Raw genomic sequence first — 25,282 nt, 5'->3', positions numbered from 1 at the left:
GCGCCCTCACTTTTATTTTGAGTATAGCTGACACAATGTTACATTAGTTTCAGGTATACAGCCTAGTGATTTGACAGGTTTATACATTATGTTGTGCTCACCAAAAGTGTAGCTACTATCTGTCCTGTTACATGGCTATTATAATATCATTGACTGTATTCCTTATGCTGTATCTTATTCCAGTGACTTACTCATTCCATAACTGGAGCCCTGTATCTTGAGCTTTGCTTGATAACTTAGTTCCTATTCTCTAGGACTATACTTGAAAGAAAATTATAATTTCCTCCCACAAAACTTTAAAAACTTTTCAACTTTACCTAAGCTAACATAATTTTATTTGGGTTTGTTTCTTCTTTCTAATAGAGCAGTAGTAAATCACTACAAATCTTGGTCAGTTCTTTGTTTCATTTATGCCCTGTGTCTCTTCATTTCCCCTTTTTCTTTACTGTGACTTAAATTCTTCTCCCCATCTTCCCCTCTTTTTCTCATTACACAGCTCTCCTCCTTTGGGGAAGCCATGAAATTTAACTCCCAAGATTATAGGGGCTATTTGCTGAAATTGGTTCAGGCCTAAACTAATCAATACATGGCATGGCATGGCATGGATCTGGCCAAAATAACTAATTCAGATCGGTTCAGTTTGGGTGAACCATGGTACTTTTGGGGTTTGTTTTGTTTTTTGAGGCAGGGAGGAGCGGTGTGGGGAGAGAAGACTTCTGTGTTGCTCTTCAATAAGACCTGAAACTGGTACAACCATTTTTCCTCCATGATATGGGCTAGTCTGATAATGTCAACACACAGAAGAAGAGAGTTGAGGGGAGCTCAGAGGAATGCAGCAGGAGCAGGAAACCATTCATGAAGCTCACTATACTTTCACATTTTACAATGGTGCAAATTGTAGGGTAGTACATTCCTCTGTTGGAGCATAAATTGGAGTATGTAGTAGTTTCTGTTATTTACAGTATGTCCTGATATGTACAGATTTAAAATAGATTTTCTGTTTATAAAATAATGCCAGCATATGGTATAGAACTTGAAAATATAGAAAATGTTTTTATTGTAATTTTTTTATTTTATAAAATTTGAAATCATGCCACGTAAGCATAGCTTACTTTTTTAAAAATGCTTTTTTGTTGTTGTTGTTTATTTATTTTTGAGAGAGAGAGGGAGACAGAGTGTGAGCAGGGGAGGGGCAGAGAGAGAGGGAGGCACAGAATCCGAAGCAAGCTCCAGGCTCTGAGCTGTCAGCACAGAGCCTTACGTGGGGCTCAATCAAACTCACGAGACACGAGATCATGACCTGAGCTGAAGTCGGATGCTTAACTGACTGAGCCACCAAGGCATCCCTAAAAACTTATTTTTGAGCATCTGCTTATGATGTCAGATATTTTTAAATGATGTTTTTAATGATTACATAATGTTCTTTTGGATGGCTAGATCACAATGGTAGTATCTATTGTTGGATATTTCTTAATTAAATCTTAATTAAAGATGATAATGTGAGCCATTCAGCTCTCCTTCGTCCAAGGTTACAGTAATGTCAATTTTAAGTGACTCCTTTTTTCCTTTTCTGTATACTTTTTTGCTGTTTGTTTTCCTGAAAAGGTGGAGTAAATTTTACATCATGTTGACTTGTTTGCTTCAAGTTGACTTGTTTGCATTAAGTATTATTTCCTTAAGTGCATTTCTTGGATCACTCTTTTTTTTTTTTTTTTTTTTTTATGATGCTCCATTAAGAAATGACTTGTTTATTTGAGAAAGAATGTATACTCCTGTTATATGCTTACAGTAAACATTAACAAATTAAGGACTTTAAAGAATCCTGAATCCTACAGATGTCAAATCTCTAGCTTTCTTTATGGTTTCACCTAAAGTATTTGACTTAGAGTGGAGATGTGTCATTTACTGAAAATATTGCTGCACTGTGTTTTACTATAACCTCATACTCTTAATTTGCAATGAAGAAATCCATATTTACTATAGGAACCATATTTTCAGTACTTTCAGCTTTTAAGTGAACAATTCTAGTTATATACTCTGCTTTTATTGCAATCATGAAAACACTTCCTCCTGGTGTTTACTTTCTCAGTAAATATCTTTCTTTTATTTTTTAACCACAGAACTCTTAATTTCTTAGCAACTGTTTTATGACCTAGTTAGTGGTAATGTTAAAGTAATCAAACTAGTAGATATCCTGGCTTTTTCTTGCAGAGATTTCCAAACACATGACTTCTCCCACTCCCACAGCTTACATTATCCCTGGAGTTGAAATGACTGCAAGACTTTCAGAATCATTTGTTGTAATTTTATAAAATGACTGTCACAACTTACTCTTTTAGTAAGACCTGTTTCTGATGGTGAGTCATTGTGTAAATGGGTCTTTGTTCTGCCCTCTTTCTTTTCATGACTGCATACATTTTCTCGCATCTCATGGTCCTTTTATTTGCTTAAAATCCTTACTGGAGGAAAAAAAGATTCTCACCAGTGAAAGAAACTGTTTTATTCATTCCCCACTCCCCACTTCATATATTTCCATTTTCTTTTAGGAACATTAATTTCTTATTTGTCAGGCTCTTACTTTAATCTTCTGAAGCCAGCATACATTCCTCTTATGTGTTTTAAATTGGTTTTAAACCTGCTTTGCTTTCTCTATACTTAGTTCCCATTCTTTCCTTCAATTACTGCCTCAGTTTATCTCAAAATATTGTATATCCTTTTATTACTTCAGTTCTTACTACTGCAAAATATGTCAAATAAAAATATTTCTTGGGGTGCCCAGGTGGCTCAGTTAAGCGTCCAACTTCAACTCAGGTCATGATCTCATGGTTCATGAGTTCGAGCCTCGTGTCGGGCTCTGGGCTGACAGCGTGAAGCCTGCAGCCTGCTTTGGATTCTGTGCCTCCCTCTCTGCCCCTCCTCCATTCATGTACTCATTCACTCTCACTCTCTCCCTCTCTCTCTGCCCCTCCCCCACTCACTCTGTCTCTGTCTCTCAAAAATAAACAAACATTAAAAAATTTTTAAAATATTTCTCACATAATAACTGGTAAATCTAGTCAAAGTATTGTTATCACCACATATCTGAATGAGTTGTGGTAGGAAGAGTAGGGGACTGGGAATCAGAGAAACTGGTTTCTTTTTTCTTTTCCAATATAATCTTATGTGGCCTTACTTGTAATATTAGAAAAACATAACCTGTAATGCAGTTCTACATGACTGTTTTAAAAATGATGAGAGAATATCTTTGAAATTGCTTTGAAATTTAAAAAATGCTCTCAATACAAATTTAAAGTAGCTGTTATGCTGGTCAGATATGATTAGAAAGATTGATGGACTTTCAGTCAGGCATCTTTAAATGAAAACACTGAGTCTGAGTAGGAATAACCTAAAATGGTGGGGTGGCATTTCAGAGAGGAAACATGTGCAGTAGGGACGTATAAAATAAGGTTAATTTGTTTTACTACAAGTAATTTAGTGTGACTAGCGTGTAGGATGTCAATGCAAGAGTTGGGAGACCGGTTGGGAAATATGACAGATGTGCTTCACTATTTCATTAAATGTTATGGTGGATCATTTAAAGATTTCAGTAGAGGAGTGACATGAAATTTACATTTCCTGAAGTTTATTTTGGTGTCATTGTAGATGACAGATGGGGGAGGATGGGAGCTGGAGTTAAGGAGACTCTTGAGGAGGCTGTTGGATTTAATAAAGGTCAGAACTGAGAACCTGAAGTAACATGGATGTACAAAGGATAGATGCAAAAGATGCTGGTGAGATGGAATCTGTGGAGCCTGTGTTTTTGATTAAATGTAGGTGATAGGAAGGCATTTAGTAAAAGAGACAAATTTATAATCATTCAAGAGCTTCTGGCTTAGATGGGTTTCCTGCCATTCACTGAGATAGAGACTAGTATGAATCTAATGGGAAAAGGGTAAATTTAATTTTGGAAATGTTAAATTTGAGGTATTTATGGCATATCCAAGTGCAAATGCTTTGTTTTCAGTTGAATAAAAGAAGAGAAGATTTGGGACTTGTCTATGTGGTAATAATCAATGATGCCTTGCATTTGGGTCAGATGGCCTAGGCACAGGGCCAGGTCTCTTGTTACACCTTATTCTAAAAATCTACCCCTTGAGAAATACATAATTCCCCAGGGAACTTTGAGTTCCCTGGCCCTTTGGGTCATGAGTCCTATTCTTGGTCCTTGCAGTCAATCCCAAATCTGAATCTTTTCTTCATAGTCATAAAGCTCCCTTGGACATGTAATATAAAGATACCAGTTCTTTATTCTTCCCATAATTCTAAGTAAAATTGCACACATTTTTTTTATTACTCTAAATCAATACTTTTAATCTAATCTAGGTACATTTTTAATCCTATAGAGTCATACTAATAACAGTCATTATTTTTGTTTTTCTAACTTGGAGTTTACTATAAATTGGTTATCAGATGCATGCCGTTAATTTATTCTCATGTAGTCTATCTGCTGACATAACACCATAAATTCAGCTTATCTTAGTAACATACCTGAACACCCCCTCTTGGTGTTTAACTGTAAACCCAGTTACTTTAATGTATTTACTTTGCAGCTTTGTTGGGAATTTTGGACTTTGTAGAAGGAATTATGAGTTCCTTCTCATTCCACCTACTCTTCTACCAGGTTATTGGCCTTGAGAAGTTCTACAGGTAGTTCTTTAACTTCTCCTCTAAGGCATTGTGTGTTATTGGCATTGTAGCCTGGCTCCTTGATTTATTCTTCTTTCAAGTTTCTCTAATCCAGTTGCCTGCTTTTCTTGTTCTTTCTATCACTGGCAGTTTCATAACTAAGTTGCCTCCTTGCCATCAGGAGGTCATGTGGAGTGTGGACATAGGACTGCAGGAACAGAATGAGTGCTTGCATAACTGCAAAGGCTACTGTGATGGATGTGATTCTTGCAGTAGCTCCCCCCAGATATTACTTAAAGTAGCAATTGTCCTTCATATATGGGTCCTTCAAACTTCAAGGACTGCCAGCTGCCTATAATTTGTAGGCATAGTCAAGCATTTTTATGACCACACCTAAATGTGAAGGGGGCGCGGGGGAAGATGTTGAATTGATTCCCACAAACATTTACCAGGAGTGTAGTTAAAATGTCAGTAATAGTCTGGCTAAAGATAATGAAAAGTCTACCTTTTTTTTTTTTTCCTAAGACTCACAACCACAGTGCATGATTTCTTTACAGGTAGCCAATCATTTGGATTGCAAACACTAACTGCCGACTATTTCTTTTTTTTTTTTTTTTTTTTTTTTTTTTTAATTTTTTTTTTCAACGTTTTTTATTTATTTTTGGGACAGAGAGAGACAGAGCATGAACGGGGGAGGGGCAGAGAGAGAGGGAGACACAGAATCGGAAACAGGCTCCAGGCTCCGAGCCATCAGCCCAGAGCCTGACGCGGGGCTCGAACTCACGGGCCGCGAGATCGTGACCTGGCTGAAGTCGGACGCTTAACCGACTGCGCCACCCAGGCGCCCCTCTGCCGACTATTTCTTAATGTTCTTTTAAAATTATTTCAAGAGTACTCACAGATATCTGAGAACATCTTTTCGTTCACAGATAAATATACATTTTGAGATACAGTAGATGGCCAGTGCAGAAAGTATATATGAAATGAGGCTCAAACTTTGTAATTATTTACTCTACAGTGGCATTTTAGTGGTAAGCAATATTTGGTTCTTTATGTTTTTATGCCTAAGGAAAGAAGATAATTCCCAGCTGTTTAATTTAAAATGAAACTTACATAGAAATCCTATGCTAGCAGGTTAATAGAATTCCTGTAAGATTTTTCTAAACTGTAAATCAGATTTATGTGAAAAAAAAACAGATTACATTTTCCCTTTTATTTCTCTGACAATAGCATTAAAAAAATACTATTCCCAAATCCTCATTCGTTTTAGTGCAAACTATTTTCCCAATTCCTTGGATTGTAATCTGTGGCAAGTCTCATCAGAGTGTAAGAGTTTTGTATTGTTTTGTTTTCATTTTTGCCCCTGATAGTTCAGCTCTGATGCTAAGCCATTCTTTCAGTTAAGGTTAAAAAAGAGACACGTATGAGTGATTTGCACTTAACTGCTCGCCTCCACACACACAAATGCCTCAGCGTCACATCTAATTGTGATTCACGCCTTATGCCAGACTCTTGCTGTCATCCCAGCACCAGCAGATGGTGGGACAAGACCCCTAGGGCAGCGTGTCCCAGCATTCTGGGGATGTACATCTTCTGGTAACAATGGTCAGAAAAGGGAGGATTTTAATATGGCAAATTGAGTTCAGTTCTTTTTGGCTTCTTGGGGAAAAAAGTCAATTAGTGGAAATTTGGTGTCCAATTTTCAGGTAGTACCTTAAAAACTTATTTTTTAGTCCAAGAAACAAAATAAAAGCAAAACATCACACTGTATTTTATAAATATTCTTGCTCAAAGGGCAGCTTCTGTGTTTAAGTCCCATCATGGGTAGTTTATGTTTGTAATAATCTGAATTATAAGAAACTTAGTAAGAAACTGCACACAAAAGAACAGGTTTCCCCTATTCATGCTCAAGTAAGTGTTCTTTAAGAAAAACATACCAGTGGATGCCAGATAAGACACATGTTGATTTGTTAGTGTCAGCATCTGAAGTTGCTGTTTATGCTTTATGATTAGTGGCTTTAGACAAGTTTTACTTCATCTTTCAGGGCTCTGTTTCTTCACTTAAGAACTGAGGTTGTTTTAAGGTATCCCCACAATATCCTTTTTATTGTAGTATATAAAATATAAGAAGCTAAAATAGTATCAGATGTGTGAAAATGTACTGGGTTTATGGTAGCAACAGGAAATGCATGGGTGGAGTTTCAACATTGAATAACCTTGGTTACTTGATCTGTAGTACTGATATCATAGGTGAATACACACACACATATAACCAATTGCGCATAACTTTTTTTAAGATAATAAATCCATGGAAGTACAATTTTCCATACAGTTCTCCTTTTCTTCAACCATTTCACAGTTCTCCTGATGATGTTAAGAGAATGTTAAGGTTCTTTAGCTCAGAATCCGCTGTAGTCAAAGAGTGCACAGAATAGTGGTTTTTAACTTTTTTGACCAGAACCTATAATTAGAAATGCATTTTGCAGAGAGCAGTCATACACGTACAATTACACGTGTGTCTGCATACACATGGTTCAAACCAGAGTTTCACTTTTTTACCTCACTATGGGCAAAATTTTTTTCTGTTCTTTTGTTGTTGCAGATATTATTTTTGTTTCTCTCTTTTTTTAAAGTATGGTTTAAAAAAATTTTTTTTTTACATTTGTTTTTGAGAAACAGAGTGAGACAAAGCGTGAGCGGGGGAGGGGAAGAGAGAGAAGGAGACACAGAATCTGAGGCAGGCTCCAGGCTCTGAGCAAGCAGTCAGCACAGAGCCTGATGCGGGGCTCGAACCCACAAACTGTGAGATCATGACCTGAGCCGAAGTTGGACGCTCAACTGACTGAGCCACCCAGGTGCCCCAAGTATTTATCTTTGAGAGAGAGAGAGAGAGAGGGAGAGGGAGAGGGAGAGAGAGAGAGAGAACGAGCTGGGAAAGGGCAGAGAGAGAGGGAGACACAGAATCTAAAGCAAGCTTCAGGCTCCAAGCTGTCAGCACAGAACCTGATGCAGGGCTCAAACCCACAAACCATGAGATCATGACCTTAGCTGGTCAGATGCTTAACCTACTGAGCCAACCAGGCTCCCCTTTTGTTTCTCTTTTTAAGAAAATACTGGTTCTTGTTCACCAAGCCAGAGTTCCTAATGGGCATTGGGATCCACAATTTGAAAAACACTGTACTAAACAGTCAGCACTTACCATAAAGAAATACATTATTTTTTGGTAGACTCTCAAATTATTCTATTAAAAATGATTTTCTGGGGCGTTTGGGTGGCTCAGTTAAGTGTCCAGCTCTTGCTTTAGGCTCAGGTCATGATCTTATGGTTCTTGAGATTGAGCCCCCACATCGGGCTGTGTGGTGATGGCACAGAACCTGCTTGGGATTCTCTCTTTCCCTCTCCCTCCCTTTCTCTCTCTCTCTCCCTCTCTCTTTCTCTCTCTTCCTCTCTGCCCCTTGCTTACTTGTGAGCATGTGCATACAGACTCTCTCAAAATAAATAAACTTGAAGAAACGATTTTCCTATTTCCTACTGATCATATCAGCTGCCATTTACTTAACAAGAAATCTTTAGAGTTCTCTCTTATTTGTACAAACATTTAAAAGGAGTGTAGTTACAATGTCAATAGTAGTCTGGCTAAAGATAATGAGAAGTCTACCTTTTTTTTTTTTTTTTTTTTAAGGATATAAAGGATACAGAGGACTAAATTTAAATTGAACGTTTTAAAGAGCTTTTTAATTCTCTGTCTTTAAACACATGCCACTCCTCTTCCTTGATCAGAATCAAATAATGATTTTAAGTTTTGTTTCCTTGAGTTTTTCTTTAGTTCCTTCATTCCAGGTTCTTACTGTCTTTTAATAGGTCATGCTTTCAGTGACATGTTAAGAAAAAGTGAAGTAGCTTGGTTTCATAGAAAGGCTATTTGTATTTTAACAAAGAAGAGAAGGGAGAAAGGGAACTCTTGAATTTCTGTATCAACAAATAGAGTTCTGAATACCATGGCCTTATTGCTGCTCATTCTCTTCTTCATGAGCAGTTATTTGAATGAGTTATATGAAAAACATAGTATTGGAACTATATGGTCTCCTCTATAGGATTCCATATAAAATGACACAAGGTGAATGATTTGCTCATTTAATTGTCATTAAAAAATTGCTATAGCATTGTAGGAAACCATAGAAATTATATAGATAAAGATATGCTGTTAAGAATTCGGAAGGGAAGTAGAAAAAAAGGCCTTGCTAGTCCAAATAGACCAGGTTGGAACTAACATTGAAAAGCAGATTTGGTATGCCAGTGGTGTATATTCAGAAAGGATTCCTTTATAATATGACTTTAGGTAGACAAAACATTGTATTATAAAGTATTTTGTGCAAACAAAAACTTAAGGTAAAAGCAGCTTTTTGAACTGAAAATTATAAATATATTTCTTTTGTATAAATATATATACACTTGAACATATACTGAAGCAATTTCTATTATGGATGGTGGAAATTCTTGGAAGACTTTATTGTAGATAATGTCAGTATTAGTGTTGAAGATTTTCCTTAAAGCTCTTTGTATCTCTTTCAGATATGGAAACAAGTGAAAAAATCCAAGGAAGTGGAATACTTCAGCTGTTTGCAAGTCTTTTGATTCCACAGTCTTCCTGCACAGCCAAAGTAGCTAACATCATAGCAGAAGTAGCCAAAAATGGTGAGGTTTTCCTCAAGAACTTTTCTGCTGGGAACATCTTCAGTTTTACACCTCACTTGTCAGTATGTTTTATTAATTTATGTTTTAATTTTGTAGATTAGACATTGTCCATTTCTTTCTATTTCTCTTTTCTTTGACTTTTTTTCCCATATAATTGTTTAAAATGACTATACTTATAGTCATTCTATTCATACATTTCCCATTTACTATTCTGTTCCTTCAGGGTAGAATTAAAGGGAAGTACTGCTAGTCCCTGCTGTACCTGTGTCATTTATTACTTTGGTAATAGGATTCTTGAGCTTGCCACTGAGTCATTCATCTTTTTTTTTTTTTTTTTTTAATTTTTTTTAATGTTTATTTATTTTTGAGACAGAGACAGAGCATGAACAGGGGAGGGTCAGAGAGAGGGAGACACAGAATCTGAAGCAGGCTCTAGGCTCCGAGCTGTCAGCACAGAGCCCGACACAGGACTCGAACTCATGGACTGTGAGATCATGACCTGAGCTGAAGTCGGATGCTTAACCGACTGAGCCACCCAGGCACCCCTGAGTCATTGATCTTAATTGTCACAGGACAGCTTACCTTTTTCAGTGTATTATATGTTGGTGTGTATTATACCCAGATAAACTTCCTTTTTTTTTTATTTTTATTTTTTATTAAATAGTCTAAACCTATCCTACCAATATTGGCACTTGGCTCTTAACTGCAACAGTGCAGTTGGAATGTATGTTCTGTTTTCTGCACTCACCTATGTAGGACATCTTTCTTTCTTTCTTTTTTAGTATTTGTTTATTTTTTATAGTGCAGGCAGGGAAGGGGATGAGAGAAAGGGGAACAGAGGATCTGAAGTGGGCTCTGTGCTGACAACAGGGAGCCCAGTGCAGGGCTGGAACTCATGAACCATGAGATCATGACTTGAACAGAAGCTGGTCACTCAACCAATTGAGCCACTCAGGCACCCCAGGACACATCTATTTCTTAAGTTTCCACATAAGAATACTATGAAAAAACAACAATGACAGCAAGACTTAGATTATATGATATCTAATCCATCCTATTACATGTGGTTTATGTCCAGAAGAGATTCTTTGGAAGAATTGTATTTTAGCAGAAATATTTGCACATGATTTTAATTCAGTTTGAGAAAAACATGACTTCTTTTTAAATTTTTTTTTTTAGAGGCCCCTGGGTGGCTCAGTCGGTTAAGCGTCCAACTCCGGCTCAGGTCACGATCTCACTGTCCGTGAGTTCGAGCCCCGTGTCGGGCTCTGTGCTGACTGCTCAGAGCCTGGAGCCTGTTTCAGATTCTGTGTCTCCCTCTCTCTCTGACCCTCCCCCATTCATGCTCTGTCTCAAAAATAAATAAATGTTAAAAAAAATTAAAAATAAATAAATAAATATATATTTTTTTAATGTTTATTTACTTCTGAGAGAGAACGAGGGAGACAGAGTGCAAGCACGGGAGGGGCAGAGAGAGGGGGAGACACAGAATCCGAAGCAGGCTCCAGGCTCCTAGAAGTCAGCACAGAGCCTGACACAGGGCTTGAACCCACGAACCATGAGATCATGACCTGAGCCAAAGTCAGACGCTTAACTGACTGAGCCACTCAGACACCCCAGAACACTGACTTCTTAAAGCTGTTTTTAAGTATAAGGGCTTTAGTTAATGTCATGTCTTTAGTGTGCCTGGATTCTCAAAATTTGATATTATTTTTAGGCCTTTTATTTTAGTAATTTGCATATATTATACTTTTAAGAAGTTTTAAAAATTCTGGCTTCATTTACATAATCAGTAGAGCAGGTGGCATGTAAAATACTGGTGTGTGTTGTTTGGGGCCCAGTGAAACAACTTGTTCATGTGTGTTGCCAAAAAAATTGCCATGAAATTTTTTCATTTGTTTAGGAGTTCTCAAAATGTCTTTCAAATTCCAATGGGGTTCTGTATTGGTAACTCATTTTTTGGCCGTTAGCTGAAAACTGGCCACCTATTGTTTTATGTCATGTCTCAGCTACTGTACATATATAATCACTATGTTGTGCTTTGTAGTTGAGCTGGTCATAAATGTTCAGATTCCTAGTGGTTTGGGAGTATTTAGTGTACTTCAAACAGATTTGAACTGCTCTGAATAGATTGCCTTGGGGCAACAAAGAACTCCAGAAGCAGATCTAGTTTGAGAATGGAACCCTTCCAGATGTTGTTTATTAACTAGACCAACCACTATGTGAATCTTCTTAGATGGAATACAGCTTGATTTCTTTTTTAACTGAAAAAAAAAATTTTTTATGTTTATTTTTGAGACAGACAGTGTGAGAGGGGGAGGGACAGAGAGAGATGGAGACACAGAATCTGAAGCAGGCTCCAGGGTCTGAGCTTTCAGCACAGACCCTGACGTGGGGCTCGAACTCACGAGCTGTGAGATCATGACCTGAGCTGAAGTCAGATGCTTGATCAGCTGAGCCATCTAGCCACCCCAATACAGCTTGATTTTTAAGATCACATGGTTTATTTTTAACTTAGTGAGAATTACAGTATAGATTTCCAGAAATCAGTTATTTTCTCAAAGTCTTTTCTCTCTTTTTTTCTTCTCAAATCTTTATTTAAATTCTAGTTAGTTGACGTATAGTGCATATTGGTTTCCAGAGTAGAATTCAGTGATTCATCACTTAACAACATCCAGTGCTCATAACAAGTCCCCTCCTTTAATACCCATCACACATCTAGCCCATCCCACACCCACCTCCCTCCATCAACCCTCAGTTTGCTTTCTATCTTTCAGAGTCTCTTGGTTTGTTTCCTGCTCTCGTTCCCTCCCCCTGCCCCTTTATGTGTTCATCTCTTCTGTTTCTTAAATTTCACAAATGTGTGAAATCACATGGTACTTAACCTTTTTCTGACTTACTTCACTTAGCATAATACACTCCAGCTCCATCCACAAAAGCCTTTTCTCTTAAGAATGAGTTTCCATACTAATTTTAGCATAGATTCAGAAATTTTGGATAGTAAATTTTTGTGGATTGCCATTCCTCTGTGATCTTACTTTTAATATCAGTCATTATAATATTTTGTCACAGTTTCATGATAACTCCGCTGCTATAGGTTGCTTCTAGTAATACTTTAGTAGATGACAGCTATGTTCTAAAGACATAATAGAATTTGTAGCATTTATACTTTTAATCAGAGGCTTGTTAAGGGCATATCACTTACCTCTACTGGTTAAAATAAGTGGGATACATTTAAGTAGTTATTTTTTGCTTAATCACCACATTGTTTTTGTAAGTGACTGGCTGAGAAAGTAAATTAGAATCTTTTTTAAAAATAAATAATATCTTCAGAAATGCAACATGACCCACAGAGTACATTAATTGGGCTTATATTTCTTCTTTTTAGAAACTTGGTGGTGAAAACAAGATTTTGTGAACCAGAGTTAAAAAGAGATTGGAAGGTGATTTTTTCATCTCCACTCTGCTGTGCATTTTATGTAACTACAGAGGAGAAATATTAGCATATACTTCATAGATTCAGATTAACCTTAAAATATAATTATGTTTAAATTTGTGCATACAAAATCTCCCAAAAATTAGCATACTAATGTTGAAATTCGAGAGGATTAGCAAGAAGTTTCATGTGCAAGTTTAATGTGGGAGCATAGCCATGATCATAAATTACAGTAAAGGATTTTGATACCTTTAAATAAAATATTCCCCTATGCAATACACTTAAGACTGATTTGAGGCAAAGAAAAAATAAGCAAGATAGGAGGTGTCTATGAATGTTTCCTCCTTTTCAGAATTGCATTGTCAAGATATAATAATAATTTCCTAAGACTAGGTGCCTGCCATTAATATGCCTACATTGTGCCAGGAGTTATGTACATTATTTCAAATTCTAATAACAACCCCATATGAGATAGGATTTTGCACATGAGATAACAGGCTAAATATCTTGCCTATCTTTACACAGCTAGTAGGTAGTAAAGCTGAGATTCAGACACTTATGTGGGGCACCTTGGTAGCTCAGTCGGTTAAACATCCAACTCTTGATTTCAGCTCAGGTTATGATCCCAGGGTCATGGGATTAAGCTTCACATTGGGCTCTGTGCTGAGCATGGAGCCTGCTTAAGATTTTCTCTCTCCCTCTGCGCCTCTCCCCCACATGTATGTGCTCTCTCTTTAAAATAAAAAATTTAAAAAAATATATGTGATAGTCTTTGGAATTTATGCTTCACCTTGTTTTATTCTTCTTTACTTCTCTTCAGTAATGAGATATTATGATAGCAGTGGAAGAGGTACTAGTGATTTTAATGCAGGGAGAGCAGTGTATGACCTGAAAGATTAAGCTGATAACTGAAGTTAAAGGGTATAAAAAAGCAGACAAAAGGTCAACCACTTGGCTTCTGTTCCTTTAGTCCTCTAAAACACTCCTTCCCTGTCTTGGACCATCAGCATCAGAATCACCAGGAACTTATTAGGATGCAGATTCTTTGATCCTCTCGTTCAGACCTATTGAAACAGGGACTCTAGGACTGGGATCCAGCCATTTGGTTTAACAAGTCCCCCAGTGATTCTCATACCTCTATAGCTTGAGAACTAAATCGCAGTCTAACGTAATATGGAATCAGTAGTTTGGATCAACATTATGCTTTTTTCCCCCATCTGTACTTTATCAGATTATAAAAGTCACTATCAAACTTTTCCACTTGAATGCTCCCAACCACAAAAGAATAAAAGTGTACGCCTCGGATGGACTAGAGAGGGCACTGCCAGAAACATGGAAGTCTCGTGTTTTCTCTTGTAAATTTGTTTTAATTTTGCCCTCTACTCTATAACAAGTATATGTCTATTTTAGTATTAAATATATGTATGCTCTAGAAAAGTTGTTGGATAAAATTAATACCCACCACCAAAAATAATGCACCAGGTTGTCAGGTAGCTTTAAGTATTCCTTGATATTGTAGTTTTGGAAGTTTAACCTCTGTCATTTTGTAAGAATTAGTAGCAATTTTTTAACAAAAGGCAATACAAAGTATAAATGAAAAATGTGACAACAACCTGCATATAAAAGTCACAGCTTTTTATATATTTATGCCTCATAGTTTTCCTTGTTCTTCTAAAGAAAACTATAAAAAGCTAAGAGTTAATAATTGCTATGAGGTTATTAGAGAAAATTCAAACTGAATATACTTATTGTTTAGTGTAACAAACATTAAGGCAGACTCTAGCACTCTGTTTTTATTTGGCTTAAAGAGTTTAGTTTTAATAAAATAGATTTGGTTCTGTCTGGCAGCTGAAAGTGGCTTTTAATATTTGATAAATAGATACGTAAAAAGCAGGTTTTATAAAAAGAAATTTTTTATTTTATAGTTTTATCACAGTACTGTACTTTGTGATGATGCTAAATGATATGTAATTCAAGTAGGTTTGGGAAAGTAAAAGCAAAAAAGAAAGGAAGACTGGATTTAGAAAGAAATAGAGATATTCTATCAAGCATTTGAGTGTTTTGCTACAAAGGAAAAAACTACTCTTAAGAAATCAACTTTATGTTAATAAATTTGGGTTGGTATTGAGATAGAACAATGCCTATTCCTTAAAGCTCTATATTGAATTTCTGCATTGAAGTCCACACATTATGCAAAAAGCAAAATGAATTTTATCTTGCATAGACACACATACATGCGTACAAATACTTAATGTTTTCCTTTTTTTAAAAAAATTTTTTAAATGTTTATAATTTTCGAGAGAGAGAGAGAGAGAGAGAGTGCAACCAAGGGAGGAGCAAAGAGAGAGGGAGACGCAGAATCTCAAGTGGCTCCAGGCTCTGAGCTGTCAGCACAGACCCAGATGTGAGACTTGAACCCACAAATCCTGAGATCATGACCTGAGCTGAAGTCAGACACTTAACTGACTGAGCCACCCAGGCACCCCAGTGGTTTCTGCCTTCTATTGCATAATGGCTTCCACAGACTTTGGTTTTTCCACTCACTGTCATTCTGAATGTATCTTAGTTTCAGCTTTCCCCTGATAGTCCTTCCCTCACTCCCTTGGAGTAAAAATTGTCGAGAGAGGATCTGATTTTTCTTTCTTCTTCTTTTTTTTTTTTTTAATTCATCACTATTATCCTGTTTAGTAGATGTTTTTTTCTTAACTGGGCTCCATATCCAATATGGGACTTGAACTCACGACCCTGAGATCAAGAGTCGGGTGCTATATCACCTGAGCCACCCAGGTGCCCCATTTAGAAGATTTTTTGAACTAGAATATCTGATAGGCCAGCTTGTATAGTCTGCACTTGAGTCAGAGTCCATCCAGCTATGATCAGGTAACAGGCACAAGCAGTGTGAACTAGGGATGTGTCTAGTGGGAACCCCTTTGAACAGGGATGACTGTCACAGCCATTCATTCAATTATATATATAATATTATACATAACATATAATTATGTTACATATATAATATCTTAATTATGTTATATATATAATATCTTAAACACATTCCTTTTTAAGTCCTGGTATATTTTTACACATATCCATCTAAAGTATGTAACTACATTATATAATGCTATATATATATAACTATTATATACTCTATTTCATATATAACACTATATTATATATTATAATACTATATTATATATTATATCATAACATAATTACATATATTATATAAGATCTTAAACATATTCCTTATTAATTCCTAGTATTTTTACATATATCCATCTAAAGTATGTAACTACGTTATATATATATAATATTATATTATATATATAATATATATAATGCACATATATATGCATATTATATAACTATATATATAGCTATTATATACTATATTTCATATATAACACTATATTATATATTATAATACTATATTATATATAACATAATTATATATATTAATTATATAAGATCTTAAACATATTCCTTATTGATTCCTGGTATTTTTACATACATCCTTCTAAAGTATGTAACTTCATGTCTTTAAAACTAGCTAAGGAGGGCTGCACTCCTCAGTTAAAAAACAAATTGGCTGAAAAGCAGGTTTTAGAAGGGAATTTACTCTTTTCAGGGACTGGCAGTATTGCCTTTATATTGAAAGCTAAGGAATATACTAGTTTTATTTTATTTTTAATGTGCTTTTAAAAAAATTTTTTTTTACATTTATTTATGTTTTGAGAGACATAGAGAGACAGAGCACAAGTTGGGGAGGGGCAGAGAGAGAGAAGAAGACACAGAATCTGAAGCAGGCTCCAGGCTCCAAGGTGTCAGCACAGAGCCTGACGCGGGGCTCGAACTCACAAACTGTGAGATCGTGACCTGAGCCGAAGTCGGACACCCAACCGACTGAGCCACCCAGGCGCCCCTTTAATGTGCTTTTTAAAAAAATTGAAACCTAATTGACCTATAACATGGTGAGTGTTTAAGGTGTTCTTTATATGCTTTTCTATTTAAAAAAAAATGTTCAGAACAGCTTTAGTTTTATTTGAATCTGCAATTTTCCTGTAATTACTTATTCTCTATCATTTCAAAAATAACTGAAGCTGTTGATTGTACCATCAGAATTTTGAAAGATATGTTGGTATCATATAGACAATTAGGGTATCAAAGCAAAAATAGTAGCTCATCAATGTTGCCATTGCGTGAAGCATAGCAACAAACAAACCAGTACAATCTAACAACAGATTCCATTTATGACATAAGAGTGCAAATCAGACTGTTCCTAAATTTCTTATTTTAGTAGTTATTAAAATGATCTCACTGTTGGAAGCTAGTTATAGGAAAAGGTAGAAGAGATAATGAATATGTGTATTTAATTTGATTAATTTGAGTTGGTGACGTGCTATTTTAAGATTTGAAATATATAAAGATCCTGAAGTGTGACCATTAACTTAAGAGGTAGACAAGTATATTGATGTGTCATCTTCCATAGAAGATGGTCATTGAATTCTTGGAAGTACATATAGATGTACATATACATGATTTGTTTTCCCAATAGGGAAAACTCCTGTTAGGGAGTTAAAAAAAAATTAACAGTAAACTTAAAAGTTAGCTTTAGAAGTAACAAGTATTCTTAATCTTGGAAGTTTAAATTACAGAGAGCTTTCAATAATACAGTAGTAAGTAAGAGATATAATAGAAATGCAATCCTTTGTTTAAGTAGAGAGGAATACTTCTGTGACTCATAGCTATGTTAGCAGGAAAAGTTGTGTCAGAGGTAACAGCTCACATAACAGCCCTATATGATGTGCTCTAGGAATTTGAAAATGAAGAGAATGAGAAGGAGGGTTGCTTATGATGGTGTTTGTGGAGCAAGCTAAGGAGTGGGCCCCCTTGAAAGTAATACTGAAAAGATAGTGATTTATTTATGTAGGATGGGTTATAGGTAGAGGAATTAGATGTATGTTGACTAACTTCATTGACCAGTACATCCTTACAGCAAATCATGATGTCCAAAATAATGGTTCTAAATACGGATTATTTGGAGAACTTTTATTAATTAGATGTCATTATTATCCTTTAATTATGTGGTAGTCTATCATGAGACACCGTAAAACTTATGTCTAATCATCACGACTGTGATGCTGTTATTGGGAGACAATAAATTTGAGAATGGTTTACTATAGAGCTAATGAAAAATGAGTTGGAAGCATAAGAAAACTTAGCATTTGGTACTTAAGACCTATGAATGTGTGGGTGTAACAGCAGATACTAATGATCCATACAAATAAAGAGTAGGAATGAAGATAAGGAATAGATGATTCCACTAGATCTTAACAATTGAAAAGGACCTATTATTTTTAATGAGACACTTGAACCTTTGAAAAAAATCATATTTTGTCTTTTTTAGAGACCATATAGTGAAAATTCACACAATTTGATAACTTAGTTTATAACTGTAGTACGTTAATTATCAGGTTCATGGAAGGAGCATTGCCAATGTTTCCATCATCACACATTGCTTCCCAAGCACATTTGTAATTATAAGAAGATAGTAATCAATTAGGTATAATGAAAGTTAATTAAAAGTCTTTTTGGTTGTGGCAGAGACTGTCAATAAAAATAAGAGCCCACTCATTTTGTGTACTTATTCTATGAAGTATTTAGTAGGGTTATAATGGTGCTTTTGAACAGAATGTACTCTTCAAATGGTAAGCCATCTTAAACATTTTAATCGTAGGTATTTATTAAGGGACGTGATTTATGTAAATTGTGAATTTTTAGATTTTTAATTACATATGTCTCTTATTTTCAGAATTTATGCGTATTCCATGTGTGGATGCTGGATTGATTTCACCACTGGTGCAGCTGCTAAATAGCAAAGACCAGGAAGTGCTACTTCAAACGGGCAGGGCTCTAGGAAACATATGTTACGATAGCCGTAAGTGTTGAAATATCAATGATACACTTAAAAACTTTTGTGTAAGAATTATGGTTTTCAGACTAATTCCACTTTTAGTGTTAGCACTGTCTTTTCTAGGCTAAGACACTAACATGAGCCAGATGATTTAGCTCTGCTTGCTTAGCAGAACCAGTGGAAATTTGAGCCATAGGATTCTTAACTAAGAAGTTAAGGAAGTGAATTCTTTTTCTCTGCTATCACAAATAATACTTTCAGAGGAAAGTAAGTCAATTTCTGAGAAATTGGGGTTTTTGAAGCGTTTTAGAACAAATGTATGTTGTCTTTTCAGTTAGGTTTTATTGCAGTTATAGCTCTGAATGAGAATGCTTATGAACACAGTTTTTTAAAGTATTTAAGTCTGTCCAAATAAATTTTTAATTACTTGTAATTCAATAAAACCATTAATAAAAACCATTGTCTTCTCAAAAGCTAGACTGGCCTACTGCATCTGCATTGACTCCATTCCTATTTGTCATAATGTCATTATCATCCTCACCGCTTTCTGTAATACGCTACCGTGCCAGGTAAAGACAAAGCAAGAACTTGGGTTTGGATATATTGCAAAAATTTTACATTTTCTACTTCTCCTCTCCACAAATATGTAAACAAAATACAGAAAAATCCTTAGTATATTCAGTTAAATTTGCCTTATCCTGGATTTTCCTTAGATTTATATTTTCTGAGCCAGAAACACATATTTTAACATTTACCTTTAAAGTCTCCTAGGAATTTAGTTCTATTTATATAACTAAGATAACTTTTACTATTTATTTTCCCCAGTGATTTCATGCACAAAAGACATAACCCTTTCATCATAGGCGATGCCTCACAAAGTGATTTGGACATGTAAACCAGATAGAAAATAAGGTCATAAACATATTTATTTATGATAAAAGAAAGTAGAAAAAAGACTGAAACTGTAACTTTCAGATTTAATTTCTTTGTAGCATTGGTGGTAAGGCTAGCCTAACTTATTCCCTTTCCTTACTTTTTCTGGAACATAATATATTATGTGTGAGGATGTGGATGTCTTAATATGAATTTTAACTTACAATTTCCAGTCCCCAATACTGATTATAAAATTATCTATCTGTTCCTTCCTTCTAGTGCCTTTTATCCTAGGGTATTAGCTTTATTTATAAAATTCTAGTGCTTTATGTTTGTAACTTTGCCTTTTTATATTTAGGATTTTTATTAAACATCATAGCTTACAGTATTAGCTTTGAGTATTGAGTGAACCATTTAAGATATATTTTATATCATTAATGTTAAGAATAAAAGTTAAAAAGATCTCTACAGAGTAATAGTCAAAGATTGATGGCATGTATTTGGTGACCGTTGATCATTACTATGTTTATTCTTATCCTTCTGTGTTATATTACTAGAATTTAGGGCTGCCACAAGTATTCTTTAACCCTTGCTCTGTTTAGTTATTCTTAAATTATGCATTATTTAAATATAGGAATTCTCTATTTTAAGTACTTTTGTCCTGGAGTTTCCCTTAGTTTTGGCGCAATAGAAGAAACACTCATAGTGATCTCTCATCTCATACTGCTATTATTTTTATGGGCACACAGTAATTTTATTTCCTGTGTACTCTAAAGAACCATGAAGTTAGGGTAGTAAATGTGTAGTTAATAAGATTATCATTCTGATGAAAGTAAAGTCCATTTGCTCTGTTCTTATGAGGTATAAAGTCTGTGGTGTGCTTTAGGCTATGAATTTAATTTTTTTTGTTTCATTTACTTATAAATATTTATAACCACTTCATTTTCATTTAATTCAATGTAAATTATAGTTAAATGGAAAATTAAGCATAGCAAATATAGGCTGTTTTTTATACTTGTAAACCTTGTTTAAGGAAAGTGAAGTTAATAGTCTTAAAAATGTATAAATATAAAGAGTGATTTATTACTGTAAATTATCTGATAAAATGTATTCATTGTGCCATGCTATCTTATGCATATAATTTCTATAAGCCTGTATGCTTTCTTATCCTTTTATTTGAAATTAAATCTCTGTGAACATCTCAGTGATTTTGTCAGAATAATTGTAAGAAAAGTACAGCACTTTTATTTGAATTACGAAAATGATATTTTAGTCTGTAAATATGCTGTGTGCTTGATTTGTGAATTTATTTGAAATGCATTTCTCATTATATATTTTGACAATTAGGAGTTTGAAAGAACCCAGGAATTAGATTTCTTTTTTAAAAAGTAGTGAGTAACTTCTCTTTTAATTAATTAGCCTTCTTCCCTCTCAAGAATGTAATGCTTCATTATTGAGGGTGGCTCAGTCGTCTAAGCATCTGTCCTCAGCTCAGGTCACGATCTCATGGCTCATGGGTTCGATCCCCACGTCAGGCTCTGTGCTGACCACTCAGAGCCTGGAGCCTGCTTTGGATTTTGTGTCTCCCTTTCTCTTTGCCCCTTCCCTGCTCACACTGTCTTTCTCAAAAATAAATTAAAAAAAAAAAAAAAAGAATATAATGCTTCCTTCTTAAAAAGAAAATAGAAAACTACACATGACAGCTTTATAAATACAGGGAATCTTTTTCTTATAAATAATACATGTTTTAAAATTCACATTGGTGTTTTATCAAACTTACCTGTCAGACTAAGCAGTTTACTTACATTTTATAAATGCACTCCCAAGTGGCTAATTTTTTTATTAAAAAATTTTTTTAATGTTTATTTTTGAGAGAGAGAGAGTGGGAGCTCAAGTGGGAGAGGGGCAGAGAGAGAGAGAGGGAGACACAGAATCTGAAGCAGGTTCCAGGCTCTGATTCAGGCTGTGATCTGTCAGCACAGAGCCTGACATGGGGCTCAAACCCACAAAACATGAGATGACTGAGCCACCCAGGCACTCCTAAGTGGATAATATTTTAATGCAGGTTCATTCAGAATGTTACTAGGCTTACAACAGATAATAAAGCCAATATATGCAAAAAGCACCAGAAGGAATTCACTATAAGAGATAAAAATTTGAGAAAATTTGTGTATATTTTATGGATTTTTATTTTAACCCTTAAAAGGTAATGCAGTTGCTAAGATATTTCAGTTAACACAGTTTATTTGAAAGGAGGAGAACTCCAACTGTAAAAGGAATTACACTTGCCATAAAATCCATGGAAATCTTTTGAAAAAAGTAGGTCAGATTTCAGTTTTACTGGCTTTGACATTTTAGGAACTCTTCCGAATGGAAGGAAACTCTTACATAACATAGGTAGCAGGCTGACAGAACTGCTAAATAGGACGGAGTGAGGCTTTGTTACTGATCAACTTTTTGAATCCCAGTCTTTCTCCTGCATATAGAGATGAAAGAATCACTGGATAAGAACATTTTTCATTTAAGATGCCTGGTCTTTTTTCTGATCTTCCAAAGAGCCTCCAAAGATACTTCAGTTATGGATTTTTCTTTCCAAGTATCCAAACAGACTTCTGATATAAGCAACATTTTAAAGCTGTCTTGCCTTGAACTTTGCCAAAAAACCCTTTTTATGAGACATTTGAGATGCTTTAAATCAAAGATTAGGGGGGCGCCTGGGTGGCTCAGTCGGTTAAGTGGCTGACTTCGGCTCGGGTCATGATCTCGCGGTCCATGAGTCTGAGCCCCACGTTGGGCTCTGTGCTGACAGCTCAGAGCCTGGAGCCTGTTTCAGATTCTGTGTCTCCCTCTCTCTGACCCTCCCCCGTTCATGCTCTGTCTCTCTCTGTCTCAAAAATAAATAAACATTAAAAAAAAATTAAAAAAGATTAGGGAAAATTTGTATTTCAATTTAGAAAGGAATTAGCAAAATTGTGATGGGATATGTTGGGTAATGTGATTTTAAATAAAGAGAAGTAGCATTACATTTCAGAATTGCATGCCTTCAGCCTATTTCATTTACATTTCTCTCAAAGGAGATATTAAAAAGAATGAGTTCTTTTTTTTCTCATTTGTCTATCTCTGTAGTATTCCCTTCTTTCAATGACTAGTTTTGTTTATATAGCTGTACACATTTTATTTATTTATTTATTTTTTTTTTAACATTTATTTATTTTTGAGATAGAGACAGAGCATGAATGGGGGAGGGTCAGAGAGAGAGAGGGAGACACAGAATCCGAAACAGGCTCCAGGCTCTGAGCTGTCAGCACAGAGCCCGACGCGGGGCTCGAACTCACGGACTGCGAGATCATGACCTGAGCCAAAGTCGGACGCTCAACCGACAGAGCCACCCAGGCGCCCCTAGCTGTACACATTTTAAATTGTTGATATAGTTAAATAGCCTTATGGTAGTGAAGAGCTGCTTTTTAAATTTCCACACTGTATTTATAATTTGTTAAGGATAAATTGGTGATTGCAGACTGAGTTTTCTCTGTTTGAAGATGTTACTGCTTGAGGTCAGGAAATAATTGATATTAGATGTATTTGTCCAAGGTTATTTAGTAGAAGCTGGAAGAAAATGATTAGACAAATATTTCTGCCTTTCTATATACCAGAGAAAGAATAATGTACAATTCAAGTTAATACATATTAAAATTAAATGTGCATCTTTATAGAAAATTAATGATTATTATATAATTGATACTATTATTGGAAAGGTACACACTTAAGAAACATATAATATGCCATCTTACATGATATGAAGAAAATTGGATTTGTGCTCACTGAAGAATAAATGAATATTCAAAATGAGATGATGATCAGGCTTGCCATAGCCAGTATTTATGAAGTGAAATAAATATTGTTTATTTCATTGACTTCAAGTATAAATGGAAAGGATACCAAATATATGCCTGGACCTATTTATATATTAATGATTATAACTTTGCTACACTATTTTTATGTAAAAAAAGAATTCATCATTCTGATTGCAAATGCTAAAATATAATTTGCATTAATTCTATAGTATTTTGTAATATAAGTTGGTTAGATAAGTGTGTGTTATAATACAGACACGCTTTGAAATTGCCTAAGTAAGCAAAGTGTATTTGCAAATTTATGCCTGGCATTTAAAATAAATGCTTATTTCAGTGGTATAAATTAGGTTAAGTATTTAATCATGTATTAGAGAGTTTTGCAGGTTCATACATTTACCCTACTTTGTGTCAGTAGTCAGTTTTAGAATAAAATAGAATTATTATCCAATAAGTAAAAACCAGATTCTTTTATCAGTTAATGTGTTGTATAAGAATGGGTTTATCACCAAAGTGTATTATGTATAGGAGAATAAAAAACTACATGCAACTGCAATTTTTAGAGATAGTAATTATGGCTATTATCACATGAAAATACTTTATTACACAGATATGCTGAGTATATTGGGAAAAAATGTTGTTTTGTAACACGATTATAAACTGAAAAATTTCACGCCATTAAAGATGTCTGTCTCTAATATGATAGAGAAAATAAAATGCACAAAGGAACACAACTTGTTGACAGTTAAAAGTACACACTAAATTTATGTGGGTTTTGGTCAGAATAAAAATAAATAGATGATAGGAGTTGTAATTGGAGCCATTTTTAGAAATTAAGCAAATAGTGCATTGCTTATATAAAATATAGTTCATTTTAAAATAGTAATTATAAATAAGTGAGATTTTACTATGCCCCTGGAAGGCAAATATTGCAGATGTTAAGATTTCCAATTCTGCCATTTACTAAGTTGTCATTTAATCTTCCTGAATTTTAATATCCTCATTGGTAAAGTGGACTTATGTGAATTAAGTTAGGTTTATATTTAGATGTATAATACAAATTTTGGGCTGCTGTACAAAGGAAATATGTAGCATATATGCATGATCCTTTGTCTTAGTTTGGGCCACTATAACAAAATATCATAGACTGGGTGGCTTAACCAACAAACATTTGTTTCTCACAGTTCTGGAAGCTGAGGAATCCAAGATCAAGAAGCCAGTAGTTTTTGCTCACAGCAAACTGTATGCGTACATGGCAGAGAGAGAAGCAAGAGAGGAAGCAAGCTCTCCTGTCTGTTATAAAGGCACAAATCCCATTATGAGAGTTCTACCTCTATAACCTAATTATTTCCTACTACCATCACATCAGGGATGTGAATTTTGGAGGGACACAAACATTCAGTCCATACATTATTATTTCTAAAAGTGTGCTGTGACATAATGTAATACATATACTAATATACATAAGATATCTAAAATAAAGATACAAGGACCAGAAGCCATATAAAGAGAGGCAAAGATAAATCATTTAAGAATCAGGGATAATATACTTACCATAATAAGCACTAATTTAATTTGAGCTTCTTGGCAGCCAGGGTGGAAAAAAAAAAGTTGTTATGCTGAGTAATTTTTATTTTATGCAAAGGAGAAATAGTCTAGTTCTTTGGTCAAAAAAAAAAAAAAAAAAAAACTGTTGAGACAAATGCTAGAAGAGATTTATCACTGGGATATCAGCTCCCTAGATGAATCTGTACACATCCCTCTTAAAATATGCAGAGGATATTGGCTGTCATTGGAGACAGCATCTTCAATAATGGCTGTATAAAAATTGCCTAGATAGTCTCCATATGA

The 25,282-nt window shown here is 35.0% G+C and overlaps 1 protein-coding gene across 5 annotated transcripts in view; it reads left to right on the top strand.

The window, feature by feature from the left end:
- Positions 1–25,282, top strand: part of RAP1GDS1 (Rap1 GTPase-GDP dissociation stimulator 1) — a 167,683-nt gene that overhangs the window by 53,708 nt on the left and 88,693 nt on the right. For 3 of the 5 annotated variants that reach the window (XM_042935849.1, XM_042935848.1, XM_042935847.1), the window contains exons 3-4: positions 9,238–9,360; positions 18,606–18,731. In XM_042935849.1, the coding sequence (XP_042791783.1) occupies positions 9,238–9,360; positions 18,606–18,731 (249 nt within the window). Of the gene's footprint in view, positions 1–9,237; positions 9,423–18,605; positions 18,732–25,282 lie in introns of those variants that run through there. The other 2 variants (XM_042935850.1, XM_042935851.1) reach the window with 2 other exon arrangements.

The sequence above is a fragment of the Panthera leo genome, chromosome B1 (genome assembly GCF_018350215.1).
Source record: "Panthera leo isolate Ple1 chromosome B1, P.leo_Ple1_pat1.1, whole genome shotgun sequence".
Classification (NCBI taxonomy): domain Eukaryota; kingdom Metazoa; phylum Chordata; class Mammalia; order Carnivora; family Felidae; genus Panthera; species Panthera leo.
Note: the sequence above shows the minus strand (reverse complement) of the source record. Positions and strands in the feature narration are given on the sequence as shown.